The sequence below is a fragment of the Archocentrus centrarchus genome, chromosome 16, assembly GCF_007364275.1.
Source record: "Archocentrus centrarchus isolate MPI-CPG fArcCen1 chromosome 16, fArcCen1, whole genome shotgun sequence".
Taxonomy (NCBI): Eukaryota; Metazoa; Chordata; class Actinopteri; order Cichliformes; family Cichlidae; genus Archocentrus; species Archocentrus centrarchus.
The window spans coordinates 31,768,080-31,784,632 of record NC_044361.1 but is presented as its reverse complement, the minus strand read 5'-3'; the positions used below and the strand labels follow the sequence as shown (position 1 = coordinate 31,784,632).

General features: G+C 38.8%; 1 protein-coding gene across 3 annotated transcripts; it reads left to right on the top strand.

The window, feature by feature from the left end:
• Positions 1–3,859: 3,859 nt before the first annotated feature.
• Positions 3,860–11,885, top strand: dhdds (dehydrodolichyl diphosphate synthase). Of its 3 annotated transcripts, none has more exons than XM_030750015.1 (9): positions 3,860–3,939; positions 4,330–4,402; positions 5,935–6,051; positions 6,145–6,287; positions 7,294–7,410; positions 7,506–7,607; positions 7,720–7,834; positions 9,129–9,236; positions 11,150–11,885. In XM_030750015.1, exons 2-9 carry the CDS (start codon positions 4,340–4,342, stop codon positions 11,390–11,392), a joined length of 1,008 nt encoding a protein of 335 aa, XP_030605875.1. In that variant the 5' UTR covers positions 3,860–3,939; positions 4,330–4,339; the 3' UTR covers positions 11,393–11,885. The 3 variants fall into 3 exon arrangements, with proteins under 3 accessions (XP_030605875.1, XP_030605876.1, XP_030605877.1); XM_030750016.1 differs by having other exon boundaries at positions 3,871–3,939; positions 4,333–4,402; XM_030750017.1 differs by having other exon boundaries at positions 3,927–3,971.
• The last annotated feature ends 4,668 nt before the right edge of the window (positions 11,886–16,553 follow it).

Below are 16,553 nucleotides of genomic sequence, written 5' to 3'. Positions count from 1 at the left end.
GAGTTAAGGCTAACGGCGATAGCTGCCAGTTGCTCGTCTGCCCGTTGACCCTAGAGCCAGTAACGGCGCAGCTGCAGGGCGATGCCGTCCTATTTCGAACCGCTCTTCCTCGGCGGCGCAGCCGGATCCTTCCCGGTGCTGTGATTTAGCCGATTGTCCGCGGCGCTGTAATTTCTTGCCGTTCTGTTGTGCTCCTGCTCACCGTTCAAGCAGGACTCTCCAGCGGAACAAAAAAGGCCAGCCCCTCGCCCCCCTCAAAAAAAAAATCTGAAACTTCTTCTTTGCCATTGAAAAGTGTGAGGGAAGTGTTGATGAACTTGCTGTCACACCCCAGAGGTCGAAGGTAGAACTACACTGCAGATAAGCAATTACGGCCAAATTATGTCCCACGTTTCTGAGACTGTGTTCAAAGCGGAGGTTTGAAACTAATAATGACATGTATTTCCCTCTAAAATACAGCCACCACATTCTGAAATAAATTCATACATTTAAAGCAATGGTTATGAAGTTACAATATCAGAGGTGTCAAACTGCAACGCATTTTGATTTTAAAGACAGACCAGTAAAACTACTGCATAATAACCTGTATTTCTGTTAGTGTGAAGAAGTTAAAGCACATTCTAAAATTGATTTATTTTACCATCCATTTACAAAACAGATGATGAATGTTCTGATAGGTCTTTAGAAAAATATGTGCCCCCCCCCCCCCCCCCCCCCCCCCCCCCCGCCTCAAAAAAAAGCAGCAAAAATAATGCTTCACATTGCATTTGGGGGACTAAACAATAGCATGTTAGTCTTTGAACAAGTTGTCAAAAATCAGAAAAACACTTTGAAAGGAATGGCACTTGATATTAAACTTTGCGAAGCCAACCAGTGGATCAGAACGGACCTTTTGTCTGACTCATTTTCACATTAACAACTATTGCATGTGTGCAATTTGCAGTCTTCAAATATTACATTTAATCTTAAAGGTAAATCGATGAGCCTACATGTTTGACATGTGAACGCTGAGCCTTTGACTTGTCTTTTTCCCACCTGTTTTAGCAGTTGTTGCAGATCAGTATTGTCATTACTGGTAAAATCTTTTAGTGATTGTTACATATTTGCTTTCTGAGTCATTAGTAGCTACGCTTTACTTGCCAACACGATCCTTTTTTTCCCTACATTTTAATGCTCTGATGCTTTAATGATTTTGTGGGTTACCTTTGCAAATTAAAAGAAACAAATTCAGGAGAAATAAGACTTTATTTTTTTAAATACTTTACCATGCAGTATTTATTTTCATTTTATTTCTGTCCTTCATTGATTGATTATGATGCATCATCTGTTAAGATATCAAAATACATGTGTGTGTGTGTGTGTGTTTATTTATTGACCTGCTTCTTTTGTCCCCACTTATCCAGTTTTCTCATTTTTTAAGGACACACTGCACATCAAGGTGAGATAAGTTTTCAGCTAATAGCTTTTTAGGACCATGTCACCATGTTGATACAAAAATACTATTTTATGCCTGTCAGACTGTGTTATCTTTGGCATTTTTCCATAGATTCAACTAAAGAAATGGGAGCAAATTATGTTTTTTTTTGTTTGTTTGTTTGTTTTGTGTAAAGATACAATCTATATTTGTTTTTAAAATTTGCTAAGTTGTCTGTTATGTGTGGACAACCATTGCTCATTCCTTGAGTTAGGTGTCTTTTTATGCTTGAATGATTCGTAGGTCAGCGTTAGGTGGCTTAAACAAAAAAAAAGTAAGCAATTATTTGTTTGTTTTATAAATGGCTTTTTTTTCCTCTATTCACTTAAAAAGTAAACAAATAAAACTGCTAGAAAGAGTAGTGAAAGCTTTTTTATATTGCTGTGACTATATGACACAGTCATACTTACAAACACTGTGTGCTGTTTCCACAGTAACAAACCCTGGATCACAAGTAACTTAAAGGCAGTCCTCAACCAGAAAAAGGTAGCTTTCAGGGACGGTGACAGAGAACGGCTCAAACAGGCGCAACATGAGCTGAAGAAGAGACTGAAAATGGCAAAAGAAGATAGAAAGGAATCTATAAAACAGCAACATTCATGAGGTGTGGAGAGGAATCAACACCATCTCTGGATACAACAAAAGAAACAACAGACCCAGCCACTTCCATCGCTTCGCTTCAGTCTTCTTCTCCGTCTTGTCCTCAACATGTGGGCATCTTCACTGCTTCTCAGTCTTCTCCCCCACAAGTGTGTTTCTCCACCACAGCTACCCCATCTCCTCGCATCTCTAATGTGGCAGCTACTTCCACCCTCACACCTGTTCCTCCACCCTTGTCTGTCACAGAGGCAGGGGTCAGATTGGAGTTAGGAAAACTATGCTTGAGTAAGGCTGCTGGTCCTGATGGTGTGTGTCCAAGGCTGCTTAAGGACTATGCTGCCCAACTGTGTCAACCTCTCCACAGGATCTTTAACCTGAGTCTACAGCTGGAAACCTGATCCCATGCAGTTTGCATACAAACAACACATTAGAATAAATGATGCTGTACATGCTTCACTGAGCCCTAGCTCATCTGAAGGAATCTAGTGCTTATGTGGAAGTTATGTTCTTTTCAAGCACTTGTAATACCATCCAACCAAATTTGCTCAAAGACCAGCTCACAGAGATTGGTGTAGATTAATTTCCTGAATCACAAACTACTTGACATAAAGGCCACAGTTTGTCAGGTTTCTGGGACATTAATGAGGAGCACGGAGGCTCCACAGAAGACTGTCCTGGCTCCATTCCTCTTCACATTGTATCCAGTAGACTTCAAAACAAATTCTGAGACCTGCCACAACCAGAATAACTTGGATGATACTGCCATTGTGTCGTGTATCAGGAATGGACAGCAATCTGATTATAGGGATCTTGTTAATGCCTTCTGCGACTGGAGTCACAAAAACCACCTCATTTTGAACACGTCTAAGACAAAGGAAATGACAACAGATTTCTGAACATTGAGGCCCCCTCTACAGCCTGTGAAAGTTTGTGGACATAGAGGTGGCAACAAAATATAAATATCTGGGTATACAGCTAGATAACAAACAAGAATATAGACGTCCTATACAAAAAGGGGCAGAGTTGTTACTTTTTGTCACGAAAACTAAGATCTCTGGCAGTGGTGTTGCTCTATGGTGCAGTCTGCTGGGTTGGCAGCATCAGAAACAAGGAGGCAAGGAGACTGGACAAACAAGTGAGGAAAGCTGGCTCTGTAATGGGAGCCATAATGGACACGCTGAGAGAGGTGTTGGAAAGACACACACTGAATACATTAGAAGTCATCCTGAACAAATCTTATCGCCCACTTTATAACATATTTATGGAACCAAAAACATCAGAACTGGAAGACTCATCTCTCTCTCCGTTGTAAAACAGAGTGATACAGAAAATCATTTGTACCCACAGCGATCAGGCTTTTCAATTCTCATACAAATAGCAGATGAGCTCTGTCAGTTGTGAATTTCCCTCTGGAATCAATAAAGTTATTTATTTTTATATATATATATATATATATATATATATATATATATATATATATATATATATATATATATAAAACCCTCACTGACGTGTTTACTATTTTGTATTATTTTATTTATATTAGCAAAAGAAATAAAATAAAAAATTGCTATCCCATAGTTGCATCTTTTAGCTTTTTATATTCAATTTAACATTAAAAAAAAAGAAAAATTTTGCTTGTCGTGAATTATTTCATATTGCAGCGTTTTCACTTCAGTAAACGTTGAGAAGACCACTTCCCTTTCTTAAAGAAATCACAGCCGTACTTTGATTGAAACGGAGCGCGTGTCCATCCGCATGCTTTGAAAATTTACTAAACGCTGACAGGAAGTCGTCACCACGCTAATACGTCACTTAACTCCAATACGGAAGAGGTCGTCATCGTTAAGGTTGTGAGTTGGAAGGTATGTGAAGTGGGATAAAATGATCGCATTTTGTGAGTAGAACAGCTTGTGCCTCAGTAGTTTGAATGAATGAAGCAGTGTAAGTGTTTTTTGGGCGATGAGAGCGCACGTTGGTGCTTTTCCAGCCTCGCGGCAGGATACTTCTCTGCATGTCTCGTGAACCGGGATGGCAGTGAACGGTGAAATCTAAAAGTGGCTGCAAATGAAATGCAATATTTTCTAAAAATGGGACGTTAAAACGAGATCCGCATGTCTTCCTCGCCCTGAAAACTGAAACTCAGTGGGGTTTTTTTCCTGTAAGAAGGAGTGTGTGTGTGTGTGTGTGTGTGTGTGATATGTGTGCTCTCACACCCCCCCCCCCTTTTTTTTTTTTATTTTTATGTCTTTCAGCAGCACGAAAATGTCGTGGATTAAAGAAGGTGAGCTGACCCTGCTTGAAAAGATTTCTGCTAATATCCTAAAGGTAGGGTAAATCTGTACCATATAAGGTGATTGTCTTGTTTAGTCTCGTGTTTGTCTTCTGCTTTTCACTCGCGGTGCTATGTATCGTTGGAAAAGAAAGAAGGAAAACCCCCTTTTTAAAACATGACATTTCTGGGGATATTATGTGCACTAAATGAAATCTGGAATTTTTCCAAGTTGCTAGATGGTGATTAAATATCAGTTTCATTCTATATGGTAGAATAGAATAAAATAGAAAGCTTTTATTGTCATCCAACACGGAGTATGATAAAAATGTAGCAGCTGCCACAGTTCAGTGCCTTTCCTTATAAAACTTAAACAAGAAAATCACAGAATACTGTAAAACCAATATGTATATGTACATCGAACAACACAAGCAGTTACAGGGGAATAAATGTGTAACAAATATACAAAATATACCAATATTGCGCAAATGCCATTTATTGCACAGAGCAGGGTTATGATATACTTAACGTACTAATATAGCACAGTGAGGCAGTCAGAAGAAGAAGTGAGGAGTGAATCAGTGAAGCTACTCTTGTGTATAATTGTGTAGTGTTCAAGAATCTGATGACCCAGGGATAAAAACTGTTCCTCATCCTGTTCGTCCTGCCTTTGTGGGAGCTGAGACTCTTCCCTGATGGCAGCAGGTTGAACAGATGTTGACCAGGGTGAGAGGGGTCTGCCAAGATTTTCTTTGCTCTGCTAATGCAGCGAGAGTTGGTAGTGCTCTTCAGGTGGAGCAGGGGGCAGCCGATGGTCTTTTCAGCAGTCCTGGTGACCCTCTGCAGAGCCCTCCTGTCTGCAGAGGGTCTCAATAAAGAGGAAATTGCTTGAAGATGTTATATTTTATATATTTGCATGAAATGTGTTTCAGTTTCTCCGGTGTCTTGACTACAGTCAAAGGCATGTATTTCATACTACTGGAATGAGAAATTTAGTGGCAAATTGAGCCATTTAAAAGAAGAGCAAATTATTGCAGGATTTTTTTTTTCATTCAGATGTTTAAAAGAGTCAGAAAATACTGTAGAGATAATTAAAAAGCTAAATTAGAAATTAGGAATAATAGTTCTTAAGCAGCTGACTGATATAAATACCTAAGGGGCAGAAGCTGGTGCTATTTTCTGTAACCCAATGCAATCAGATCCACTGAGGGGCCACAGGGATTCAGTTATTCATTATTGTTATTGATTATTTTACTGCTGTTACACTTGATATGTTGATAAATTATTCAGAAGCGATCCAAGATATTCACAGTAATTCTCCAGAGCTCAAATCAGCATCTTCAAATTCCTTGTTTTTTCAGAACAAACGATTCAAAATGCAAACACATTAGTGGATAGAGATTTGTTTTCATCCACTCTTAACTTCTATTTTTTATTTGCACTTGAACTATCTAGCAAAAATTTATATTCACATTAGAAACAGACAGTATTTGGGTTTTATAGATTACAGGTTATTAATGCATTTTCTGTCACACACCTCAATTTTCTGTCGTCCCGCATCTCTTTTGACCCCACTGTTATCTTCCAGGCAGGACCTATACCTAAACACGTGGCCTTCATCATGGATGGAAATCGACGCTTTGCACGTAAGAAAAACATGGAACGGCAGGAAGGACATATGCAGGGCTTCAACAAGCTGGCAGAGGTGAATTTGGGGGTTTGGGGCTGGGAAAGGCATGTGATTTGGGCTGAAATAAATTGCTGATGTCTGTCAAATCCTTTGTCTTCTCCACACCAGACACTACGTTGGTGTAAGCATCTGAATATCCCAGAGGTGACGGTGTACGCCTTCAGCATTGAGAACTTCAAGCGCACTAAAGATGAGGTGGATGGGTTGATGGAGCTGGCCAGGCAGAAGTTTGAAAGGCTGCTGGAGGAACGGTGAGTTTCAAGTTGAGTTTTCCACTTTGCTTTTTTGCTTGTGGTCACACTGTGTAAATCATATGATTCACAGCTTCCTTAAAGTAAAGTTTAGAAAGAAAAAAAAAACACACACACGTGGAGTGCTCAAGCTTGAATCTGAAGTTAAAGTAAATGAGTGTTTGTAACAACAACTTCTGAGGCACGAGGTCCTTTGGGTTCACCTTTAGGGTGGGATTGAATGGAAATCTCTTTTTGGTTCAGGCAGACACAACAACAGTGTTGACACAGAAACATTTACTACTGCATTAGGCATTGAGTCAGTGGTGGTGGGATAGCCAAGAGGAAGAATGGCTGGCTTATAAATAGGGAGTGCACAATCTCAGTTATTTCCATTGCTATTTTAAATAGTGCTGACTTTTTTCATTGTACTGCAATATGTCAGAAAATGTATTCAACAACTTTGGATTTATTTTCTCATTTTCTCTTATCTGTGGTCATTGTGGCGCATGTAGTTAACTTTTAAAGCAACTGATAACTGCCACAGATAGCTTTTAAAGTTAGCGTGGTTAATCTCCAAGTCATTTCTTCACGTTTCAACACAAGTATGAAACATTTAATCCATTGCCAAATGTTGCCCTTTCGTCTGCATTTGTTGCACACAAGACTTTGTGGTTCATGTCAAATGTTCATGTTTTGCTCTTTATTTATTGGAGTAATCTGTCCAGTGGTGCGCTATACTGGACATAATCTTGTATATTGGATAATGTATCTTGTGTATCGCATATTTGACATAATCAAATTATGAGGCTGCTTTATGACAAATCACCGTCGCACAGACATCAGGCTGTTTCAGGTCTGCTGCACACACTGAGCACTCACTGAAAGTTCCTGTGAAGGGTCCTTTTCTGGGGAGAAAATCCAGACAGACACATTTCAGCAGCCTTGTAGAAACTGAGTAATCTTTCTGTGTAGCCTGTTTATCCTCATGCCTTTCTTCTAAATGTCTTCCTGTTTTGTTTCACAGTGAAAACCTGGAGAAGCATGGTGTTTGCATCCGAGTGCTGGGCGACTTAAATATGCTGCCACTAGACCTTCAGCAACTTATTGCCAAAGCTGTGCTCACAACCAGGAATCACAATAAGTATGTTTAGTAGTTCATGCTTTTGGTTAAGTGCTGTGCTCTTTTATACTATACAATAAAAAATGACCACAGCACTGCAAATTCTTGTTTTGTAGATGTTTTGTCAATGTGTGCTTTGCCTACACATCAAGATATGAAATCACCAACGCAGTCAGGGAAATGGCCTGGGGAGTAGAGCAAGGCCTGATCAAAGGAAGGTAAAGGAGACAGCACTAAGCTCATCTTGTCATCCTTTGGTAAATACTGTATAGAAAGGTATTCAGGGGTGCCACTGTGTTAACAAGCTGGTTGTGTTTCTGTGGTGTGCAGTGACGTATCGGAGGCCTTGCTAAGTGAGTGTCTGTACAGCAATAACTCTCCCAATCCCGATTTGCTCATTCGCACCTCTGGAGAGGTGCGCCTCAGCGACTTTCTTCTTTGGCAGGTGAGGATGAGATAGGTGGCATAAACAACTGATGGCACAACATTAATCACATCTTTCCCACAGGTGTTTCACCAAGTGCAAGAGTTTTAGAAACTGATCTTGGTTTGTGCTGCTTTTCTCCTCCTGAGCTCTCTAAGCAAAGTCTGACACTTGCTTCATATAAACGATCCAGTCACCCCCTAGGCTCTTCAGTGAGGTGTTGGCATTAATTAATTTTTCGATTGTAAATATGATCAGTGCGTTTGACTACATACTACAGAATTTTAAGGTCTGTAATTACTTTTTACCTACAGTATAAAGCCTTCACTTGATCCAGATGTTTTAGCCAATTATAGACTGACCTGCCCTTTATTTCAAACGCTTGAAAGAGTTACTGCAAACTTATGATTTGCAATAATTTACATAAGAATTGTTTGTTTGAACAATTCCCATCAGGATGTCCCTAATATTGTATAGAATATTGCAATATAAAGCACATTGAAATGACCTTTTGCTAGCTGTGTGTATAAAATTTAATTTAATTATGTTTGAAGATGACTGTTGTTTTTCTTTTTAATATGCCCCTTGGAAGATTTCATTAAAACTATGAAAACATCACAGAATGATTGAGGTACTAAATTTAAAAGCTTGCCTGAATGTTCAGTGATGATGATGATGAATGAGGAGCAGGGTTTTTCCTGGCTCACAGTGACACTGCACACTGTTCAGGGACGGAGAGGTGTTACTTTAAAAAAAAAAAAAAAAAAGTAACTAAATGTCAATTAACTAAATTTTAGCCCACATAAAAAAGCAAAAACAAAAAAAAGGTGAAACATATTTTTATCGCAGGCTTGGTGATTTTTCTTTTGGGGAAAGGCCAAACCCTCGATGAGTAATATTTTTTTTTTCTGACTTTGGAAGATTGCAGCCGTGGTGGTTAGGCTTGTTTTGCAGGACGTGCTGGTCACTGCATTCATCTTCAAACGTCATTTTGAACAAAGCTTTCTGCTCATGAAAATAATCTCCCAAAACCGTCTTTGATGCCAAAAGAAACAAATCTGTGTTTCAGTCTCTGTCCACAGTTACTGTACAGTCTGTATTTAATTGGCTTTATCAGTGTTTATCTGTAGTGACCATCAGGGAAGAGAAATACTTTGGTTTTTACAAGGAAAAAATAGTCAGCTGTAACAGACTCAGAGGGGATTCTTTGTATTACACACTTATCTTTATATATATGAGTCTTTAACGACATGTTTGCGCCTAAGATGTTTTTTTCTAAATTGGTTCATGGCTCTGACAAGTATCCCCTCTGCAGACATCCCACTCCTGCCTAGTGTTTCAGTCGGTTCTGTGGCCAGAGTACTCGTTCTGGAACCTGTGTGAAGCCATTCTGCAGTATCAGCTGAATCACAAATCCATCCAGGTAAGCATAATACTGAGACAGAATTGGGGTGTACTCGCACCGTGTCATCCGTGCGCTGTGTCCGAGCATGTTTGGCACTCAGAAGTCCAGTTCGTTTGACAAGAGTGGTCACGCTATGCTGTGCCCAGGTTCAGGTTCATTCAGGCACTGCATGAATCATGTCCAAGCATAGAATTCCAATGCTTCCGCAGTTATAGCTTTCTCTGTGAAAAATCGCTGTGTTCAGTGATTAAGAAATCTATAATGTGAGGGGATCGTGTGTCACTGCTTCCAAGAATTGCCCCAGTTACACCAAAAACTGTGCCATTTACAAAAGCACCTGTGCAAGTAAGAAAGAGCGAGTGTGAGAGAGGAGTTTATTTGTTTAGATAAAGTGAAGTTTACTCCATATTGTCCAGATCATCAAGAACAGTGTGAGCACGGGTCAGGCAGACTTGGGGACAAAAATGCTTGGGCACGGTACGAGGCAGCTCTTTGTCCTCAAAGTGTGAATCTGTATATGGGAAAGGCGTGCACTGAGAGCGGAAGAATATGGCGGATTTTTGAAGTCGTAATGCTTGTTGTTTGTGGCCTCCTTCATTTCAGTGCTGGGGGAGGTTTTAAATGTGGTTAAAGGTCCTGTGTAACTGCTATTGGTATAGTTTGCTTGTGTTTAACATATGAACACATTGCTACATTTTTTTTTTTTTTTGCCCTTGACAGTTATTACCATTATTTAGAAGCAGGGTAAAAATGTAGTGTCACATATATATCAAAACTGAACTATACTGCTGTTTGGTATTGAACTCGGCCGTTTAGGTACTACTGTAATCATGACCCCTGTCACCCACTGTCAGCCATGCTCTGTTTCTCATTAATGTGATGCAGCTGAGTGTATCTGCTTCATGTTGCACCCTGGTCGCTGATATGACCGACTCACAGGCACAGCAGAATAAAGAATGAACAAATATTTATTTAACTTAATAGGAATAAACATGAAGTGTGTAAGTCAGTATCAGTGGCGTAAAGCGGTGTCTGGACTTGTTGGCAAATATGCTTGAGTGTAATTGCAAACCAAAGCCAAATGCAAACAAAAAGAACCAGGTGAGACACAGGGCATGAAGACGGTGCGCGATTACAGCTGCATGTCCGTCCTGCATTTTTGTGAGTTGCTAGGAAAGATACCTTCTGCTGGTCCCTTTTTTCCTTCCCAAGGGATCACCGCAACAGATGGCTCTGCATGTTTGATTTAGGAGATCAAACATGGAGCTGGCACTGGGAGTACACGAGCCTGTGACCACCTGAGGCTTGGTTTGTATCTTAAGCCTGGGATCTTTAGTTCAAGAAAAGACATTAATGTTTTGGAGAGTCCTAAATGGCAAAAAGTGCAAGTGCACACCTTTCATGTATGTTGACTTTTCACACATTTACTTTGCACTGCAATTTCAAATCTGTTACAAATGGAAATGCCTATAACATACATCTTTATTGTAAAGCCTTTATGACAGGGAAGACAGTCTGTGATGGATCAGATTAATGGGAATCACTATTATAACTCCTATGATAGGAAAACTCACTGCATTATTTATCACTTAATGTGCTGCCAAATCTTACACACAGTACACAATATACCACAAGTACAATTTTAACTATGCCTGAAAGAAGCTTTAAGGAACATTTTTGTGAAAGCAAACTAGTATGTCTGAAAGCCGGAATGCCACCAGTTTAGAATAATATTGTTAAAGCCAGCAGTGTTATGTATTCTATATCTGAAAAGGGCTTAGTGAGGGCTGTGTGTTGCTGATTATGACTTGAAAACATTAATCTATAACAATTCACAATTACCCTGGATTAGTGTTACTTTGCAAAACGATTTTAATTGGCGATTAAAGTATTTAATGCATATCTAATTTGGTGTGTTTGTGTTACTACAGAAAGCCAGAGACCTCCATCGAGAGCATCAGGCTCTGCAGCAGTTAGAAGCCGACCGTGTTTGTGTAGCAGAGCTCTCGCAGCACCATGGGAATGGAAAACCCGTCGATGCCCAGAGAAGACAGGAGGCGTTACTGCACTACACTGCCTGCCGAGAAGAACGAGTTCAGGACTTCCTAGAAGCACTGAAGCACAAACGAGACTCTTTCTTTAATGACTTATGCAGTGAAGCTGTGTCATCCTAAGAAGGCACAGAAGAACAAATCCTCTGAAGCGGGGATGAAACCTCTCCCATCCTCTTCCCAAAAGGGCTTCTGTGGAAAAGGGAAGAACAAGCAGTAAATGGGAGCGGTTTTATTTTGTTGCTGATCTGTACGAGAGGGCAGTTTTACCCCTATGGGGCTGTAGAATAATCCTGCTATTTATGATTGTAGATTTAAGAAGTCTAATAGGTGGAAATATCTGGTCAAAATGTAGTTAAATAATTGTGTAAATTGTCTGTCAAATGCATGCTGTTGACTGGAAGGTCGTTTTATGTGAGCGGACGCCACGGATCCTGTGTTTTGGTTCTAAAACATTCGTCCACAGAACTTTTAAACCGTTGTTCAAGCTTAAAGTGTTGTTTGTTGAGTGTGATCTTGACAACATAACTATATTTTGACCAGCTTTCTTGAACAAAATAAAATTACTGTATGTCATATATTATTAAATGATGTGAAATTCACTGTTTTGTACTTACATACTGCACGTCTAAGTTTTTGTCTCCATCTGGCTCTCAATATATTGGTATCTGGTATCTATTTTCTTTTCTACTGTTCTCTTCTACTTTTTTTTTTTTTTGTTGTTGTTGGTCTAGGCTATTGATTTTTAGACCCTTGGGAGAAACTCACTGTATTTGGTTTGGATTAATGGGTTCTTTTGACAAGTAGACAACTTTCAACACATACAGCTATACCGATATAATTTCTGCTGCTAACTGTTGGAAGTATTGATCCTTACAACTTATCAGCTACTAATAAGATATGTATTGCAAATGTTAAATAATCATTCATAATCGCTATTGTGCAGCTTGGTGATACACCACAAGCAGACTTTTACTTTTTTCCAGCACTATGTTGGGTTTTATTTGTTTGGGAAAAACAAATATACAAAAATTCTCCCTATGTTCCCCTAAGAGAACAAGGCTGAAAAGAAAATTAATGCAATGTAAAATGCATCTAATCAAAAAAATGAGAATGCTGAACAATCAGATGAAAATGTACTGCTCATCAGTTATACAATACTGGATTACTACTTATGTGAACATTATTTTAATGTTGAATAAGTGTCCTAATTTTAACTATTTAAAATATGGTCCAGTAGCTTTCATTTTCTAAACATGCACCAGTTATAGTGTGTGTTTTTCGCACTTCATGCATGCCCATTCCAGTTTTATTTATGAAATTATTATAAGAATTATAAGAAATAATTATTCAAGTCAAATGGACTAAAATGCACATTTCTCCAAAACATGGTAACAGAACACTATTTCTTACTATTACAAGAAATAGTGAAAGTAGACTGACTAGTCCATATAGTAGGCCAATGTACATTGAACTAGTTAGTCTGATATCATGTGTTGTTCATACAACATAATTAATGTTGCTTCAGGACCATCAATGCAGCTGGCAAATTGTGCTGTTGTGATGGTAAAGCATTGCAACTTAGAAATAAAAGACTCAGAAAATGCTTATATAACCACAAAAGCTATGGAAAACTAGTCAAATGTGAAAATGTATGCAAAGTTGGTGTGCCCTATAGTGCTGTGCATGCAAAGATGGAACAAACTAACCCTACACAACGTACAAGTTTTGTCTCCAGGACCCCCCCAGTAATAGCAACAACACAACATTTTTGGTTTTATACAGGACTCAACCTTCAGACTCCAGGCCAAGCCAAATAGATCTATTCATCCACAACAAGCTGCCAGAAAGCACCATAATCTGATCTTCACCCACGACCGTCCTGTGCCTCAAGTCGCAAAGCTGTGACATCAAACAACGTGATTGGTCAATTGCAACGCGGGGAATCAGCTACAACGTAGAAATTCGGTTATGGCGAGATTTACCAGCAGAAATGTTCAGTTTATCCCACAAACGGGAAAACAAACGATGCAGTGACTTTGAGGTGCTACTATCTGCGTATTTATTTTTTCGGTTACAGTAAAGATAATTAATCGAAATCGTTCATACAGCGCCACCCCGCGATTGTGGTCGGTATTCCTTTAAGTTGCCGCCTGCCTTTTTAACAAATGGGAGGCGCCTCAACCCACGTGATGCTTTTCCGTCCAATGGCGAGAGTCGAAACACAAAACTGGTTCAAACCGGTTTCGTTCTTATATTTCAGTGTATAAACTACAAGAACATTCGTTTGCATTATACATTCGCCATTTTCCGCTGCGAGCGCTTGGTTGGCGTGTGTTATCTCTTCGAAAAAAAGCCACTTTCGCGGCTGTATTTTCCTAACATTTTTCCTCGTTTCCCGCTGAGAACATGGGCAAAGCAAAGGTAAGATCTTTTAATTGAATTTATTTTAAGTCTGTGCGTTGGATCCGTATTTGCAGCGTGAAGTTAACGTTAGGCTGCGCCTCATATTTCTGCTTAAGAACGTCATCATCCCTAACAAGCGCTTTAGCAATGGCGGTCTGACAGTGGAGAGCAGCACAAGCATCCTCCCACTCGTCGAAAATAAAAGTTGAAATTCTTGCTCTTGACTTACAATTGTCATAACGACTTAGACACGTATGATTGCATACATTTTTTATCTGTTTGTTTGTTGTCCAACGCCCAAGCTCTTGTTAGTCCAAGCGTTGACATTGCGTTGTGCAAAATTTCTGACACCATCTTTTTTCCCCCCCCACCTCTCTGGCAGTAGGCAGGGCACAAATCTTGCTGGGTTAAACGCAGTAACAAACTTCTAGTAGGGATTGTGAATGTCTTTTTTTTTTTTTTTTTTCTCAGCCAACGCGCCGATGTTTTAATGCGTAACTTGTAATCTGAATTAGTGAACGATAACTGTGAACTGAGCTGTTGTCGAGCAATCAAAATAAGCTCGAGCGCAGGCTGCAAATTTGAGGAAGGAGTGGGGGGAGGGGAGGTGGCGATTATTTATTTATTTTTTGCCCGCTCTGATTTTGAATAATAAGAGCCAGGCCTGATCACGCATCCTCATTTAACACGTTTATTAATAGTAATAAGTCCACTATTTTTTAAAAAATCAAATGGCTTTGGGTTTCTGTTTGGAAGTGCGCAGCGAGGGGAAAAATACACAAATGCAACAATACGATTTTTTTTTTTTAATCTCCTTGATTGTTTACATTTTGTCTCCCTTTTAATGCGTTTAATTTCGGGTGTGTGGCGTTACTATAAAAAGATACATATTAAACGATTTAAAATATGATAACATTTTTTCCCCCCATGAAATCTGAACCTATATTTAACCATAATTTTTTTTTTCTCCCCCTCTTCCTTTAAACCTCTGCAAGCTCGCTTTTAGCTGCATTTGTCGTGTAACTACAGATTAGTAAAGTAGTAATCTTATCAGTTTCCCAACAGCTGTCTGTAGGCGCGCACTGATACAAAACAAAGGAAGCTGTCAAGGCGCCAAGGCGGTGTCATGGTGACAGGACTGCCCAAATTTGAATTCAAATATGCGCGGGAAAGCTCTTTGTGAACTTGAAAAGTAAGAGCGGTGTAGAGAAGTTTGTGTTAGATCTTCTGCGACCATTTTTCTCTTTATACGAGACAAAACAGTGCATATAGGAAGTTTTTATGCCTTATTCAAATATTGTGCTATTTGGGCTGCTGTGTATTTTATTCTTATGTAATTCTGCTTTTCGGTTTTTAATGCGTTTTTCTGTTCTTTTTCTTACAGGCACCTGCTTCCTCTGAGGTTTGTCTAAAATAAACACTTTTTTAAAATATATTTGATATTATGGTGATTCTGCAGTTGCATTTAATATTTATGGGTAAAATGCTGGTTTTTAATGTTTTTTTGTTTGTTTTTTTTGCTACTTATTTAATATTTTTTATAGCCTTATTTATGATGATGACTGTTGTACTTAGTTAATGTATTAATCCAAACTACTGCAATTTTGTATCATTTTGATTTGCTTTCTGTTTTAATTTACTTTTTTGCATGCTTGCATACTATTTAAAGGTCCTATATAAACAAAATTATTGCTATTGATGCAAAATAAGATGGTGTGTGTTAAGTTTCACTTCCTTGTGTCTCTACAGCCTAAGAGAACCTCTGCACGGCTGGCATCAGTAAGTCTCTAATGAACGCAATCGACTATATTTGAATTAGTGCTGTTTATCTTTGCAGTTACTATTAAATATCTGCTAGTTTTGTAAGAAGCAATATGAACCACTTTAAATAGGAATCACTTGGGTATTTGAATTGCATTATATCAAAATCTCAGTTACTCCCTAATTGCTGCTTGTGACATGTAGAAATAACAAAACCTATTGTCAAGTGTATGTTTATTAACTTGGAATAAGTTTTTGTTTTCACATAGACTCCACAGTATGTGTCTAATGGATTAAAATATCTTCTTGTTTTGCAGAAACCGAAACCTGCAGCAGTGGAGGCTAAGAAAAAAGCTGTTGCAAAGGTATAAACCCTGAAGGCACATGCTTACAATGGGAACATCTCTGTAAGATGTTTGCTGCGTGTCTACCTGATTCAGTTCTGTGGTTTTAATTTATTGTGTTTTTATTTTGTAGAGGGCACCCAAAACAAAGAAGGCCAAACCTGCTGAGAATGGGAGCACCAAGGCTGAGGTTTGTTTCTGTTCACTCTACAATTAAACAAATGTTAAATCAGATATTATTACTTTTTTTCAGGTCTTTTGTGCTTATTTGAGTGTTTTAATTGTTCACGGGAGAGTGCAAAGGTAAAGATGGAAAAACATAGAATACAGATATAGAAGAATATATTGTCATATGACCAAAATGATGCTTTTGACATTGCTGTTGCCGTTCTTTCTGTCTGCAGGAGCCCAAGGCTGAAGCCACTGAAGCCAAATGAATAATGGTTGATGTGCTCACTCTGTGTACTTGGTGATTGTACAGTTTTAAATAAGTATTTTTTACCAAGTTTTATATTACAAATGTCATTTATAGTTTTGTTTTTGGCTTGCACTTGATGTAACAAAATTTTGTTTTCACATTCATATCCATTTTATATCGATTTTAAAAACAAATACCGTCCGTATCCTGTAGGTGTGGCATTTTTAGTTAAGTCTAATCAAGATTTGTTTTGAAATTCTAAGTAACAGATGTAACAGTTTCCAGCAATTTGGATTTTGACTCTAATTGTAAACATAAGGCAGCTAAAGCTTAAAATTTTGCAGGAGAATATGGA

Bases quoted from the DNA above. Each gene is read 5' to 3' on its own strand.
- dhdds (XM_030750015.1), top strand. From the start codon at position 4,340: ATGTCGTGGATTAAAGAAGGTGAGCTGACCCTGCTTGAAAAGATTTCT. The intron at 6,052-6,144 runs GTGAATTTGGGG...TCTCCACACCAG, and splicing joins GCTTCAACAAGCTGGCAGAG to ACACTACGTTGGTGTAAGCA. The intron at 7,835-9,128 runs GTGAGGATGAGA...TCCCCTCTGCAG, and splicing joins GCGACTTTCTTCTTTGGCAG to ACATCCCACTCCTGCCTAGT.